Source organism: Podarcis tiliguerta (assembly GCF_965153285.1).
Source record: "Podarcis tiliguerta genome assembly, chromosome: 1".
Taxonomy (NCBI): domain Eukaryota; kingdom Metazoa; phylum Chordata; class Lepidosauria; order Squamata; family Lacertidae; genus Podarcis; species Podarcis tiliguerta.
The window spans coordinates 60,958,759-60,974,689 of record NC_139534.1 but is presented as its reverse complement, the minus strand read 5'-3'; the positions used below and the strand labels follow the sequence as shown (position 1 = coordinate 60,974,689).

The following is a 15,931-nucleotide window of genomic DNA, read 5'->3' as shown; positions in this document are numbered from 1 at the left end:
ACCTCTCCCCATTAACAGAGGAATAAAGCCAAACTATACAAGTAACAGTCTGCAAGGGGGAATAGGTTGCATAGTGCATACCATAGATTTTAGTCAAGAATATAAAACAAATGCTTGTAGCAGCTTATAAAACAATGTTCTCAGCTGTGCTATTCTAGTGGCAGCAAGGAGGTTTAAGTAGAAATATATATATATACACACACCGCATTTTTTGCTCTATGAGACTCACTTTTTCCCTCCTAAAAAGTTAGGGGAAATGTGTGTGCGTCTTATGGAGTGAATGCAGGTTGTGCAGCTATCCCAGAAGCCAGAACAGCAAGAGGGATCGCTGCTTTCGCTGCACAGCATTCCCTCTTGTTGTTCTGTCTTCTGATATTCAGAATATTTTTTTTCTTGTTTTCCTCCTCCAAAAACTGGGTGCGTCTTATGGTCTGGTGCGTCTTATAGAGCGAAAAATACGGTATACACACACACACACACACACACACATACACACACTTAGCCAATTTCAAAGATTTACATGCTCTCAAGTGAAGGAGACTAAAATGAAACATAGCTATTATTTTTCTTTTTTAAAAGGTGGGTTTTTTCATTTTTAAAAGAGGTAAGACACAGTGTGGTGCACTGCATGTGGAAAGGAAGGAATGCAACGTACATCACTGAATTCATCTTCAGATTGTCTGCTTGTTGTCACATCCATTGTACACACCTCCTCCAACGTCTGCACTTACAGCCCAAACATCTGCAGGGAGAGGCCCATGTACATAGAATCTGGAAACCTCGACTCCCCTGACATCAGAGGAGTTGTGCAGACATGGGGGGGACGCATCCAATGTCAGGGATTAGGCTACTTGGTGCACCCCCACTCCTTGTTCCCATGTTGTTCAACACAGGAGCAAAGGCAAGCCCAAGTAGGGCTAAAACAGGAGACTGTGGGAGACTTGCGTGTGGAATCAGGTGCTCGTGCATCCTTAATACGTGGCAGGGCAGAGGGAGGATAGGAGGATAGTACCAAACACTACCCCTGAAAACTTCTCAAGTCAACCTTCACCTCCTTGGTACCCTCCAGATGCTTTGGGCTATAACTCATATTGGCTGGGGTTGATGGGAGTTGTAGGCCAAAACATCTGGAAGGCATCAGGTAAACAAAGGCCAACTGAAGTCATTTTATCCCAGTAGAGCTCCAAAACCGGACAATTTGGATGGAGGATGGGATTACTGGGGGGGTGAAGTCTCTCCTTCCACCCCAATGTGCATGTACTACACAATCCACTGTTAGGAAATGCATGGGACATTGACTGGGTCCTGCCAGTATCCTGTTTAGTTGAGCCAAGCAACACACAGTCGTAAGTTTTTAAATGGTCCTAAGGTGAGGAAGAATTTCAGTATTACATTTAGCAAGGTTACAAACTTACAACACATGGGCAATGCTAAACTCCAGGACAAAAACTACTCCCATAATTGTTTTTCACTCAGGAGCTGCTCAGACATTTGCCAGAATGACCGTGGAAAAAGTACATACTGTACCCTCTTTCAGAGAACAGAAGAATACAAAATTAGTATATACTTTCTCAGAAACCACACATTTATGACAATAGAACTGATGCTCACATCTCAAACTGTTACTGCCAGCCATGCATTATGAATGCCAAACTTACCTATCATGGTGGATAATTAAACTAATTGCCTCAAACAGCACTGCATTCTTCGCATTTGAATGCTGTACTTTCTTGGATTTTGGAGGTTCTTGAGCTTTGTTAAGAATAGTTTCCAGACACTCAGTGAGACGACCTCGTGCTGAAGGATCTTCTGGGAGAAATAGAACGGTTAGGCAAGATCACCAGGCAATTTTGACAGCCTTTACTATCAAACCATTAAATGCCCATTAGATGGCATTGTTTCTCCAGTTTCAGAAAGCTGCATATGGCACCAGCATTTTGGTTCTGCAAAGTTAGTTGTTTATCCTTTGATCATTACAGAATCACTGATATGAAAGAGCCAAGTACCGAAAATTAAACCAAAGACCACTAAATGGGTTATTCAGTTATCAAGTTTGATTTGATTATGGTGTTGCCAGGACATTTGCTCATGGTTTCAACATAATTAGATAATTAGATTGAGACCATAGTTAGAAATACTGGGAATATTATGCCTGTAGCAGACATAGCAGTGGGGTTCATTATCTGAACCTCTCTCTCTCTCTTTCTGCAAACATGTGCTGTTTTAGTGCAAATGGCTTCTCTCCCGTGTAAGCAAAGTGTGAAAGCAGAGTGATTGCAATTACTTTACCTGGAGGTGGGTAGCACTGCAGAAGCCTTAGAAGCTTCACAGATAACCACGGTGCTGGAACAAAGTAATAGGTATAATCCTGGAGATCAGTCGATGCAGACGTCACAATCTGCAAGACAAGAACTGTTATTTTCCTGTGGCGCTTTGTCCAGCTTAATAGATAATAATAATAAGCCAGAGTAAAAAGATGCTGAGCCTTAAAAAATGCAAGACAAGGCCCATGAGGGAAAAGACTGAGTAAGGCAATGTGGAAGGCTTGTCAGGGAGCTCAAAGACAAGCAAGCAACCACTAGAAAAGAAACGTAGAGGAGGAAATATGCTATAGATCGGCAAGATCATGAATATGTTGGAAGAAGATGGAAAGTCATAAGAAAGGCTCTACTGGATTAGACCAAAGTCCCATCTTGTCTAGCATCCTGTTCTCAACCAGATTCCCATGGGCAGCTTGCAAGCAGAACATGAATGTATCACCAGTAGTTTCTAGTTAGTTACATCATAACAACAACTAGTTCACATAATAGTAGAACAAAGGAACAATAGATTGGAATGAGCACACAAGTGCCACAATTCATCATTTGCATAAACTTCAACTTCCTATTTCAATAGCAATTTAACGGGAGTGGGGAGGAACCTGGCAGCCCAAGAGAGATTATCAGTGATTGCCAGTCACTTGTCTGAGGACAGACCAACAACTCAAAGCAGGAAGTGAGAGACTGTAGCTGCAAGCTCTCCAGTACATCTCTGTGTGATCATATATGCCCTCAGCAAGCAACCCCAACAAATCTCTGTTGCAGGAGGCTGGGTTGACTCAGGAAGGCTGTTAATTTGTTCTTCTGAATGATGAATGGGCCAGGATGATGGGAGCATTTCCACAAGGGAAGACAACAGGAAATTTGACAGAGGCAGATACAGCTGGGCAGAAGTTCTGGGCGAGGAGGAATTTAGAACGATAACGTTTTTAGACCAGACAACAAGACAGATTTTCCCAAACTCAGCTGTATCAAACCAGTGTACAGTGCTTGAATATGCCTTTTGTACTTTCTGCTGAGGGATAGCAGATTCTCAATTACATCATGCTTTTCAAGGGAAGGGCAGATAAAAGACTGTGCTTGAGATCTGCAGGAAGGGCAGGAAGGATAGAAAAAATCTGGACAGAAAGCTTTAAAATACTCTATGTTAAATTAGGGGAAATGGGGAAAACAACTGATGTCCACACTGAATATCCATGAGATTGTGGTGGGAAGGAAGAGGAAAGGAAAGAAGATAACAGTCTTCTGCAATAGAAAGTGAGGACTGTTTAGATTAACAATAAGCCATAAGACTATTTTGCAAGGCTTGTCAGACAGAACAATCCCCTCTCCTTTCCCGTATGCTGTTCCGGGGTGTCTTGGAACAAGTTTAAATCCAGAGCTGGCCATATCATAAGGCAAAGCAAGGTAGCCACCTCAGCTGGCAGATGTTGGGTGGAGAGGGGCAGCCAGAAATTAGATGACAACAATGTGTGCGCCACATGGCCATCCATGCATCCCCTAAGCTGTCCTGCTGTCCTCAGATGTGGTGGCGGATATTGCCCCATTGTTGGCATTCAATGGCCAGTTCCATTTACTTCTGTGTGCAGATTCTGGGATGGAAGGGTGAGAGAGATCATCATCCTGTCCTTCACCCCAGGCAGCAAAATCTTTGGCTAGCCTGGCTGGGGTTCAAGTTTCCAAAGTAGCAAACCAATCATGCCACTAATCTCTAAGCGTCTACTGTCAAGAATCCATCCTGCATTGATTAGGCAGAATGCCTTGCGGAACAAGAGCTTGCTACTTGCAAACAGGCCTCAGGCTCCTTGCAGGAATTAAGTACGATGTGCAGCAGAAAACTGGTCAACTATCATCTTAAGAACTACTGCAATGGCAGCAGCCCTATCTTTGGCTACTGGCATCACAACCAGCAGCAACTCCTTCAAGTGTACAGTTGAGCAGGCATTATTGCTCAGGCATTATTGCTCAACCCAACCTGAGACAAAGCTACAGGTATATTTGCTGGGAAATATTTCTGTACTTATCTGGCATTTGAAACTTCAGGTGGCTTTCCTTTTTAATAGATTACTGTTGCAGATAATGTCATTGAGACTGTTCAGTAGTGCACCAATGAATGGAACTGCCAAGCTGTATTACAAAAAAACTGACTACAAGGCCTTGATCACAGATAGCATCATTTTCTTCCTGCTCTGGTAGCTACTGAAGTGGAACCCTGGTCTTCCAAACTTCTTGCAATTAAGGAGTGGCTTTGCCTGCAAAGCCTCAAAATATTATTTACAATTTAATTTCAGCTATGCCTATACAAGTGTGTTCATCTGCCATCTCCTGCATAGCTAAGAATTTTTTTTTAAGTGATTGGATCAGCCCAGCACAATCACTGTGCATGAGATATTGCACAGCAAATTACATCTCTTTGCCTTCAGCTACACTGCCTGTCAAACTATCAGAACGGCTCTCCTACCAACTGCACTTCAGCTTCCCATGAGGCTAAACCAGATGGTTAATCTAATCAGCCAGCTTAATTTAGTTTTAGCCTAGTTTCATTCCAGCACTTGCGTCTAAACAATAAATTGCTTACCCTGCTGAGTCTGGAGACAGCCAGAGACACGGAGGTTTTAAATTCATCTGGATTCTTTTGTGCCAGAGTGGTGATCAAACTTGTAGCAGCAGTAACCACACCCTGGAGAAAAACAGGATTACAGCTCCCTGAAATCTGTTCCAATTACTAAGCACATGCATTGTATACCAAGAGCACCATTAAGTTTCATTTATTATGCCACACATACTTTACACCACAGGGCTGTACTTTTTAACCAAAAGAGGGCAAATATCCAAGATGGTATAGCCTCCCCCACACCCCAAAGTACCCCGGTTCTATTGCCATCCTCCCAGTTTCACTCCCATCGTACTTGCTCCATGAGCCTAGAAGGCATTGTCTTAATGGCTGGAGGGAGTGCGAGCACCTCTATCAAAAAGAGAAATGTGTTGCTCTTCAATAAAGATAGTTAAGGTGGCAAACTGTGAGAGGATGGGGCCATTTCCCAGAGCTAAAGTCCCCAACATCAAGCCCATCCACAGGTCTCTCAGTTTCTGGGGATATTATTAGAGCCAAATTGCCTATTAAGCTGGATGCACAGGATCTCCCACAGTTTGTTCTTTTCCAAGCACCAATAACACCACAGGGGAACTAGATCACGAGATCAGAGCTAGTCTTTGTACCGTATTTCCCCCTACAGAATTTGTATTTCCCCCTACAGAAAAAGTAGCAGATTGGAGTGGGATTTAGACCAGAACGGGAGAAGTTACCTTCCCCCAGCCTGCCATCATGTCATGATCTCAATCTAATTTCCTCCAAAGCTGCAAAGAGAGAAAGGAAAAGAAAAGAAAGAAAAGACAGCTGTGGGAGACGCTGTTCATAGACTGTCCACATCATGCCTTGTTTGGCCCTTAGGCATCTACTGGCAGCATAAAAGCTTTCTACTCTTCTGCTTCAAAAATGATTCAATCCTTTATTTGGCTCAAAACGGACCAACTGTATTACAGTGGTACCTCGGGTTAAGTACTTAATTCGTTCCGGAAATTCGTTCTTAACCTGAAACTGTTCTTAACCTGAAGCACCACTTTAGCTAACGGGGCCTCCTGCTGCTGCTGCGCTGCCGGAGCACGATTTCTGTTCTCATCCTGAAGCAAAGTTCTTAACCTGAGGTACTATTTCTGGGTTAGCGGAGTCTGTAACCTGAAGCATATGTAACCTGAAGCGTATGTAACCCGAGGTACCATTGTAATGTATTTAGATGTTTTATTAATGTAATTTATATTAAAAAAAACTGGGATATGACTTCTGACAAATATATTGTGTTTTTCTTAGTATGGCCTAATCCATTTTCCCCCCAGTCACCTGGCTACTCTTACCCAGCTATCCCTTATTTCCATTTTAGGATTTACGTGGTATGGTATGGTTAGGACTTCCCTCTTCCCTGCATATCTTGTTTCTGTATACCAGGGGTTGCCAACCAATTAAAAGTCCATGGGCACATTTGCATTTGGGGGGTGTCTTGGACACCATCTCTTCTGGTCCCTTCTCCCCCTTCCTTTGGATTAGCCCCCACTGCTCCCAACAGGAAAGGAAAGAAAGTGCATGCACACACACAATTTGATCTTGGAGGAGATTTCATCGGAACCTTGAAAAGTTCATAGAACTGGAAAAGGGAAGTGGGAAAGTGTGTCGTTCTTCCAGCTTCCTTCTTCAGCTCTTGGTACTTTGCCAAGGGAGAAAAAGGTGACCGCCTTCACCACCAAGGCAGAAGTGAGAAGGTGCTCAGAAGACCTCAAAGGGGTCATTGCACCCACTAGCGCCATATTGGCAACCCATACAGTATACTATTTATTAGGCTTGGGTGATATTGCAGGAGGGGGCAGGGAGAAAGAGACTCTGAAATGACCAATTAATTTAAAATATATATATACATATTGATTCATGCAACAGTTCTCTGGAATATATAATTTTCTTTTCCCCCCAGTAAAATTGTTTTTTAAAAGCAGATGTGTATCTTCCGTAGCCTGCAATAATGGGCTAAAATAAGGCAAACTATAATCTCAGGATCCCAATGTCCTCTTACAAAAGGCTATGCATGCCCTGCCACCTTCTGTAACTGGCCTGTACATGACCTTGCCCTATATTGGGGTAATGCATTCAAATATTAACCAAATCCACTGTTGACTTTAAACAAACAAACAAACAAACCACCATCAAGAGAGAAAGAAAATACTGTAACTCATTCCCTTTTGCAAAGATAGAATGCAAACAATTAGGAAAGACCCTTTCTTGGTCGGCCACTGGTCTGGCACACAGAAAACTGTATTTTGATTTGTGCTGAAATCCCCGATCAGTCCCTAGATTGTGTGACTAGTGATAAGTCACCCTCGTACCAAGAGTATAACTAGCTGGTTGTTTACTTCACAGGATCTTGGACAAGAGAGTTTGCAAAGCACTCTGTACATGAGGAGCTCCGTATAAAATGACAATTTCTGCTCAAAGACAAAAGGAAAGCAGTTATGGCACAGATGCAGTTTACCTGTGGACTGTAACCTGCATGCATATTACCAGAAACATCACTGAACGCACTGCAGTGTCTTTTCAAAAGCTTGTTCATTTTACTAGGCAGGATCCTGAATACCTTAAGGATCATTCCTTTCATTCCTTTGCCACATGGAATTTGGCACATGAGTTTGTGGCAGACCTGGACAGGAATGGGCGGCAAGCTTGGCCAGTATATGACACTGCCTGAAGCCTCTTCAGCAAACTGCTGTGCCACTTCCTGCCTTTTCCCAGGCGATAACAGGGATGAAGGATGCTCATCTGAGCCTGGCTGGGTTCAGAAGGCCAGGCATAATCCTTTCAATCCCTGAACTTCTTTCTGCAAGTGCTCAAAATCCAAGCTTTCAGGAAAGGAAGTCCTGCAGCATTTTTTTTCCTAATCCCATTGCAAGCTCATGGTGCTGCTTCCCTCCATTAGTTTACTTGTGGGCAGGAAAAACGCAATGGGAGGAGTTCAGTACAGTACTAAGATACATACAGTACTAAGATTATTGTTCCCATTGAATGATTCCCATTGTTCCAGAAAGACCCCTTCTCTCGCCATTCCTCTGTGTACTGTTTTAGGGGTTCTTCCATACACTCCCAAGCCAATCTAGAGGGGGCATATGGGGTAAGGTTACCAGATTTTTTCCAATGAATCCGGGGACACTGATTTGTAAATCCGGGGACTGTCCCCAGGAAACGGGGACGTCTGGTAACCTTAATATGGGGGAGCAGAGAAAGGGAAAATCCTACTGCATAAGCAGAAGTCTTTATGAAGGGCCTCTGCTGACAGGACACATTAATTGAACCTTGCCCACTGTGTGGACAAAGCCAGGTAACCAGCAAGGCTTGAACTCCCCGCATCTACATCTTCTAATCTCACACCATGTCTCCATAAGAAGTAATGGTTCCAGTACTTCCTATGGGGAAGGAAATGGAAGCTTCCAGAGTGAAAAGAGGAGAGGGGGCTGAAAGCCAGTCCCCATGTTACCTACAAGGACTAGCTTCTGGGCCCTCCCCCAATATGAGTCTGATGGGTCGTTTGAGATCAAGAAAAAAGAGCTCCCCGGATAGGCCCTCATACTATCTCAACACAACTTATTCAAGTTTGGATTTTTAAAAAGAAGAATTTGGCAAATTCTGAGAAGAAAACTTTTGAAAGCTCACTCATCTCTAGTCCAGAAGCAACATGACCCCAAAGCATTAGTGTAGCACATCTCACCTTGATTCCATGGTTCTACATAATTAAATTCTGAATCTAGACAATCAAATATTCACACTTTCAAGAGAAAAAGATCTAGTCTAGTCAAGTGAGCTTACCAGATGCTGGTCGTTGAGAAGGTGCACAACTCTGGAGGTCCAGTCTCCCATAGGAACCAGGTCAGGAGAAGTCCTGTATAATCTTAGCAAGCACAGGGCTGCACTCTGCTTCACACTGTCCATGGTGTCTCTGCAACAGAAAACCAAAGCTGGTCAAGGGGTTCTCAAACACCCAAAATTCTTCAGCGGCAGCTCCTAGAAGACAGCAAGGCTGGACCATTTCCCTATATACAAGCTCGTAGCCATCCACATTCAAAGTTGCACACACTGCAAGCAGTAACATGAGCACCAAAAATACATGGGAGTACTGCCATCGTGTCAGCTCCGAAAAAAGGCCACAGATGCAACAAAGTACACATAACTTTCCAGTTCATGAAACTGGCATACTGTTTCTGTCAGCAGGAACATTTGTATATGTAGGAAACATGGCAAGGCCACTGATTGTGGGAATGTGTTCTTTAACCTATGAGGATGCATATGTTTATAACACATGAGTCTAATGAATGAGATGCCATATGTAACCTATTTTTGCAGTACAACAGATTATTAAGCATCTATATTTTCCAAGGTTAGGCTTTGTATTGCAGGATTTGTATTGTATGAATATAATCTCTGTAGATATATATGTTTTGGCTCCTTCACGCCAAAGAAACATTCATTTGGAGGCATCCAGATTAAGAAAACACCCCAGAACACTTGAAAGGTATATATATACCTGTGAATACAGGAAAAGGGTGCAGGAAAAGGATGTGATGCCAGCACTTAAGCAAGCACTCTCACTTTTCAAAAGGGCTGGTCGTCCATGAGGACTGCAGTTGTTTAGCCATCCAATTGTTTAAATTTGTATCCACAGATGAATTCTCAGCCATCATACCATTTTATAAAACAAATTAATATAAAAAGTTGGCTAACACAGATACACATTTCAAATCCACGTGACACCGAAAGCGGTGAGCCTATTAGCAATAAAGCAATACTACACAAAGGCAGGGGGGCCAAACCAAAAGAGCTTTCAGGAACAAATGAGTCTTCTCTTGTTCCAGAGTGGAATAGAATCTCCTACGGATTTCCTTTAGGAGGCTGTTACTCCACATTCAGTCAGCAAACGTTTAGATACTTGGCTGCATCCCGAGAATCAGTTTAATTGCCTTCTTTCTGTCAAGACCCTGAAATTCCCACGGAGCACCTACCCAGCTACAAGTATTTTTGGAATTTCTCCAGCAAATGCTTCCGCCATCTCTCTGCTGCCCACATTGGCGATGCAGTGCAGAGCGAGTCCCATGAAAGTGGGGTTGCGGCTGGCCAAGTCGTTCTTGATTGCGTTATTGATCAGGCGGATCAGCTCGCTGTTTGAATTCACAAGCACGGAGATGAACAGATAGCCCTGGAATTAAGAGAAGAATTAGTAGTGGGCAGCCGGGGAAATGCTTAGTAGGCAACATTGCTTTATAACAAATGGCTCCTGTGCCATTTATGAGGTAGGTCCGGGTTGGCCTAGGCTGCATTCAGCCTTGGCCAACCCTCTGGGGACTGCATGCCAGGAGTTGGGTGGCCCACCATGCTCTTGCATATACACCTACAGGGCATGCACATGTACAGGGTCACAGCCCCTGATACTGAATGATGAGGGAATGCTCTCTCTCCCTTCTCAGTCAAATGATCGGCTGACCATAGAAACCTGGGATAGGAGAATCTGCATCCTCAACAGGCCTCTAGGATGGAGAGAGATGCTTAAACCACTCCACCCACCCCAGCACCAGATATGCTTCCCCACTCCTATTTTTGCTGCTACCACCAAAAAACAATGGGTATTTAGGATGCCAGGGGCAGATGAATTTGCTTTGGGAGAAGGATCAAGACCCTGCACTCGGTGCTGGCCACTCCTGATTGGGAATTATTCGGGCTTCTCAAGAATAATGGTTTAAGGACCTCACCTAAAACGCGGCCAGTTTTCACTCCAAGTACGTACAAATAAAAGCCAAATGTAAATTAATTCGACAGGTGAGGATCCTGCTCAGATGTATGCATATCAAAACACAGCATTTAAAAGTCACACTGGATGAGATCCAGACATTTCTGGAAAGAGGAAAATTTGTGTGTGCAGGGGGATTTCTCTGTAGTGTACATCTCTAGTGCATAACTAGAGAAATAAGGAAGTCTAGCTGGTTTATTCATCACTTATATTTCACCTTAATCAGCCTCTGCTTGATTTTTTTTTTTAAGAGGGAAAAGGGAGATGGGTCCCCAGCATGAATCTCTCTTTCAAACCAGACGCTTATAGGACAATCTGGCTGAAACTCTAAAACAGCCATATATATTTTTAACCATGTACTATACTGTATTAGAAATATTTTTTCTTATGTTTTCTTATGTTTGAATACCAAGAGATTCCTATTTTCAAATTTAATAAAATAAAATAAATGATTAATGTTGTCTATTATCCCAATCCATAATAATAATAATAATAATAATAATAATAATAATAATAATAATAATATTTATACCCCACCTCTGGTTTTATACATTCTGCATCAGCATCTGCTTGAAGGTTCTGCTGTGCTGCACCTGATATTTTGCTGTTGCACCCCTACATGCCTAGGTGCCAAATGTGAAATACATTTCAAGCACTGACAGCTGCCATTTGCGTCCCTTGTGTGCCTGCTGACTGTGATGTATCCTTGAATTCTGACAATGCCTCTTACTTGCGTAGATGGAGGGCAGAGAGGAGAGTACACATGTACAGAGACTAGCCCACTGCACAAAGGTGTAATTCACATTAGTAGGTCTACCCACTGTTGTCTCTGGCCTTGCTCAACACCAGCATGTGGCCTTCAGAAGGTTGCCCAGAAGGAAACATGGCCCTCAGGGTGAAAAATGTCCCCACCCTTGACCCCCAATATTATATGGGAAGTGGATAGTATATATATATATCTCAACACTATGCATGAATGGGACATGACTTACTATTTGCTTCTCTGTGTATTTGTTCGAACTCAGGAGATTCACAGCCTCCATGTGGCCAAAATCAATATCATGCCCCAGGAGGAAGATGAAAAGCAGCTTGCAGACGTACTTTTTCTTACTGTAGCCATCAAGGGCTTTATCACCTAGTGAGCAATTAAAGACAAAATAAAAAGCCGTAAGCAAAAAATGCTGTATGTGAATGCCTGAAGCTTACTGCATTTTCCATGCCAACTGGCAGAGGTGCCCCAGGGTCTCAGATATGAATCTCTCTCAGTCTCTGGCTTCTCCAGGTAGAGCTGAACCTGTGACCTTCTAACATACCAAACATGTGCTCTGCCACTGAGGTACAGTCCCTCTCCCACTTTTCAAAATTGGTTATCCATTCAAGGGTTCCCATCCTCAGAAAAGTGCACCCAAACAATCTATTACAGTGCCACCTTTACGCATGCCATGCATCAACACATCTCTTCAAATGTAATAGTAAAAGTATCAAACATGGTGCTGGATCAGCCAGAAGTAGAAATCAGGAGTCTTTGGGGTGACTATTTCTGCATGTCACCCTGAGCCCAATGGAGATGTCATCACCACACGTTTAAGCTAGGTATTGCAGCACTGTGGAAAAGGAGTATGCAAGCTGAACCGACACCTATATCAGATGATTAGGCAACAACAGCTGCTGGTGTCTTGTACTCAACTGGATATGTTTAACAGATCTGGGGGGGTTTGTGGTTGTCTGCTTAATAGGAAGCACCCAGCGGACTAGACTGGAAAATGCATGTGTGAATCCACCTTCAAAACAGGGGGGGAAGCAGCATGTCCCATTAGGCAACCTGTGAAACACAAGAGCTAAGGATACGGGCAGCAACAATGCCAGACATCAGCCATGTAGCTCTCCTTGGGAATATAGCTTCAGATACAGTGCAAATTTCTAACAAGCCAAACTGTTACGCAAGAACAGGGTCAGAAATTCAGCTGTGGAGAAATGGGGACACGTTTGCCTCTCGGCAATTTTTCTTCTTCACGAAGAGACATACAAGAGATTGTTGGCTGCAGTTGGCTGCATGTACAGAGCATCCTTCTGGTGACATAGCTAATATAATTGGTGAAGTAGTACAGACATGTCAGGGGATGCCTTATGTCCAGAATATCTTTGCTTAGTCTAAATATATATATATATACCCCCCCACCCCCACACAGGCAAGTTCAACTGCCTCAGCTCTGGACTACAGCACAGCTACTACTTTCAAGTCAAGAAATTAGACAGGGTGAAATTGCCTCTACTAATGCAAAATAACACATTTTTTAAAAGATAGGCATTAGTGGTCCTTGTTTTGGCATCTTGCTTGTGCAGTGAAAAGGCAAACCACGTACAAAGAAAATCTCACTACACATATCCATGCTTTGGATTAAAGCACATTTTCCTCCAGAACCTCCAGAATTATGAGTTTTGTGACTCAACACAGTGAGTTTCAGAACTGGACGTGAGAGAAAGATAAAGTGGCTAGATAGAGGCAATGTTTCCGGTTGCTTTAAAATCAGTACAAGAGAAACAGGAAGAAAGAGAATGCAAGTCAGCATTTGTCAGACACAATGACTGGGTCAAAGGAGACTTCCTTTTCTTGGAAAGGCTTTTGTTGAACTAGCAATGCTTTTTACTCAACCAAAGCATGACAGAAGTTTGTGGATCCAATTTCTCCAAATCTGATGTATTCTGAAGCGTAGCCACTTGCAGAAACAGACACGTAACAAGTAGTGTTGTGTTTGTTCAACAGGGGAATATGTCATCTCTCTCTCTATATATATATATGTGTGTGTGTAATTGAGGATCTTAGTTGACAATTCAAAGCACCTTGCTTGACCTTTTATGAGCGCTTAGAACTGACAAGAAAGCTGTCAGTGAAGGCATGCACATTATAAATGGTAAACATGATGAAACTTAACCAAACCTATAAAGAAAATTAAGGTTATCTTGTATTTGGACATAGTGCAGAATAAGACCATACCAGGTTAACACATACCAGTAGTTTACTTTAATATACAATATATAAAGAGGACGTTTTTCAGTGTGTGATGATGCTTAGCCAATTTGCCTCCATCACATGGAGAGCTACTGCTGGATTGTTGCTGGGTATAAACAAGCATACTCGTGTTGACTGAGAGACTTAAGACAGTCAGGGGTTCAATTATCTCCAGGAATATCTCCTCCGCTGTGAAACGGTACCTCTCAGTTTGAAACTACCAGTTAGGCTCCACTGAAAACACCACATTACACATTGCCCAGGCTGGCCACCATGAAGTAGAAGGACTTTTCTGATGCAGTTTTGGAATGCCTTCCAGCCGGAAACCAGCGTGGCTCTGTCACCCTCTTACTATTTAATATGTTTATTTATTAAATTTATTTCCTGCCCCTCCTCCAGGGCAGCAGTGGCAAGTTAATACCTCACTCTTTTTTCTGTGCCTTTGGAAGTTGTTGACTTTCCATCCCCTGTTCTGATGCTCAAATATTTACTTACTAGTTTTGTTTCTACAGCTTACTTATTATATAGAACATGCATTTTGGAAATGCCAAAAGACAAGTTCTGTATCCAAGTCTTCTGTTTAGCATTGTGCATTGAACTAGACTAGGCAGGCGCATGAGAGTCGCATACTAATGTCACAAAAATTGTTTTCAGATTTCCAAGTCCTGTTCCCAAAAGGTAAAGGACCCCTGGCAGTTAAGTCCAGTCACAGACAACTCTGGGGTTGCGGCACCTATCTCGCTTTACAGGCCAAGGGAGCCGTTGTTTGTCCTCAGACAGTTTTTCCAGGTCATGTGGCCAGCATGACTAAGCCGCTTCTGGCACAACGGAACACTGAAACCACAGCAGTGCACGGAAACGGTGTTTACCTTCCCAACGGAGTAGTACCTATTTATCTACTTGCACTTTTTGGCGTGCTTTCAAACTGCTAGGTTGGCAGGGACCGAGCAACAGGAGCTCACCCTGTCATGGGGATTTGAACCGCTGACCTTCTGATCGGCAAGCCCAAGAGGCTCAGTGGTTTAGACCACAGCACCACACACATCCCTGTTCCCAAGCAGGATGTATAAACTAGCATTTATCATCCAATTAATGAGTTTGCTTTTAGGAATTACAGAAAGGCCTTTTCACTGACCCATTAGCAGACATCCATGAAGCCAGTGTGCTGAGGCACCCTGGGGGTGCCATAGGCAACACTGGACTCTGACCCTAGTTCATTCCCTCCCTCCTCTGATGCCCCCTCACATCTTTGTCTCTTTTGGGCCACTAAGCCTGGGGGCATCCTCTTCACAGGCCCGAAGGGGGGGCGGCAACTCTCTTGGGTGGGGGGTGGCTCAGAAACCAGGGGCAGTGGCGACGGCTGCCCAGAGGACTCCCAAGAAGGGGAGAGAGGAGAGGAGGCTGGGGAAACACGAGAGAGTGTGTTTGAAAAGGGGTGAGGGGCTGCTGGCTCTGCAGACAAGGGGTGACATATCTGGGCTCCTGAGGCTTTGAACGCGTTTCCCCAGAGGAGAGCCACAGAACGAATGTAGTTGGTCAAGGGAGTTGTGGGCTCAAAAAGGTTGAAAACCTCTGCCTGACTAAGCCAAGCTGGCCTTGTTCTTTACTGACACTGAATAAATTTAGAACTGTTCAGTGCTCATCCTTTGAGCAGTGTCAGAAGAAAGAAGCAAAAGGCTCTACAATGGGAGGTAAAGTGAAGCCTTGAGACATACAGTGGTGCCTCGCAAGACGAAAAGAATCCGTTCCGCGAGTCTCTTCGTCTTGTGGTTTTTTTCGTCTTGCGAAGCAAGCCCATTAGCGGATTAGCGCTATTAGCGCTATTAGCGGTTTAGCGGCTATTAGCGGCTATTAAAGTCTTAAGGGATTAGCGGATTAGCTGCTAAAAGGCTATTAGCGGCTATTAAAGGCTTGAGGGATTAGCGGATTAGCTGCTAAAAGGCTATTAGCGGCTTAGATCAGCTGATAAGTGGCTTAGCGAACAGCTGATAAGCAGCTTAGCGAACAGCTGTTAAGCGGCTTAGGGGCTTGGGAAAAAGGCTGGGAGGGAGGAAAAAAAACCCAGGAATCACAAGGCATTTTCGTCTTGCGAAGCAAGCCCATAGCAAATTTGTCCTGCGAAGCACCTCCAAAACGGAAAACCCTTTCGTCTAGCGGGTTTTCCGTCTTGCGAGGCATTCGTCTTGCGGGGCACCACTGTATTCTACATTTAGGGCTAGACATCTAGTCAT

At 43.7% G+C, this 15,931-nt stretch overlaps 1 protein-coding gene across 5 annotated transcripts in view; it reads right to left on the bottom strand.

The window, feature by feature from the left end:
• Positions 1-15,931, bottom strand: part of AP2A2 (adaptor related protein complex 2 subunit alpha 2) — a 61,292-nt gene that overhangs the window by 22,140 nt on the left and 23,221 nt on the right. For 3 of the 5 annotated variants that reach the window (XM_083427700.1, XM_083427698.1, XM_083427696.1), the window contains exons 3-8: positions 11,683-11,825; positions 9,909-10,102; positions 8,719-8,848; positions 4,897-4,998; positions 2,290-2,398; positions 1,659-1,809 (exon numbers count right to left, since the gene is read on the bottom strand). In XM_083427700.1, the coding sequence (XP_083283826.1) occupies positions 1,659-1,809; positions 2,290-2,398; positions 4,897-4,998; positions 8,719-8,848; positions 9,909-10,102; positions 11,683-11,733 (737 nt within the window). In that variant the 5' untranslated portion in view covers positions 11,734-11,825. The remainder of the gene's footprint in view (positions 1-1,658; positions 1,810-2,289; positions 2,399-4,896; positions 4,999-8,718; positions 8,849-9,908; positions 10,103-11,682; positions 11,826-15,931) is intronic. The other 2 variants (XM_083427699.1, XM_083427697.1) reach the window with 1 other exon arrangement.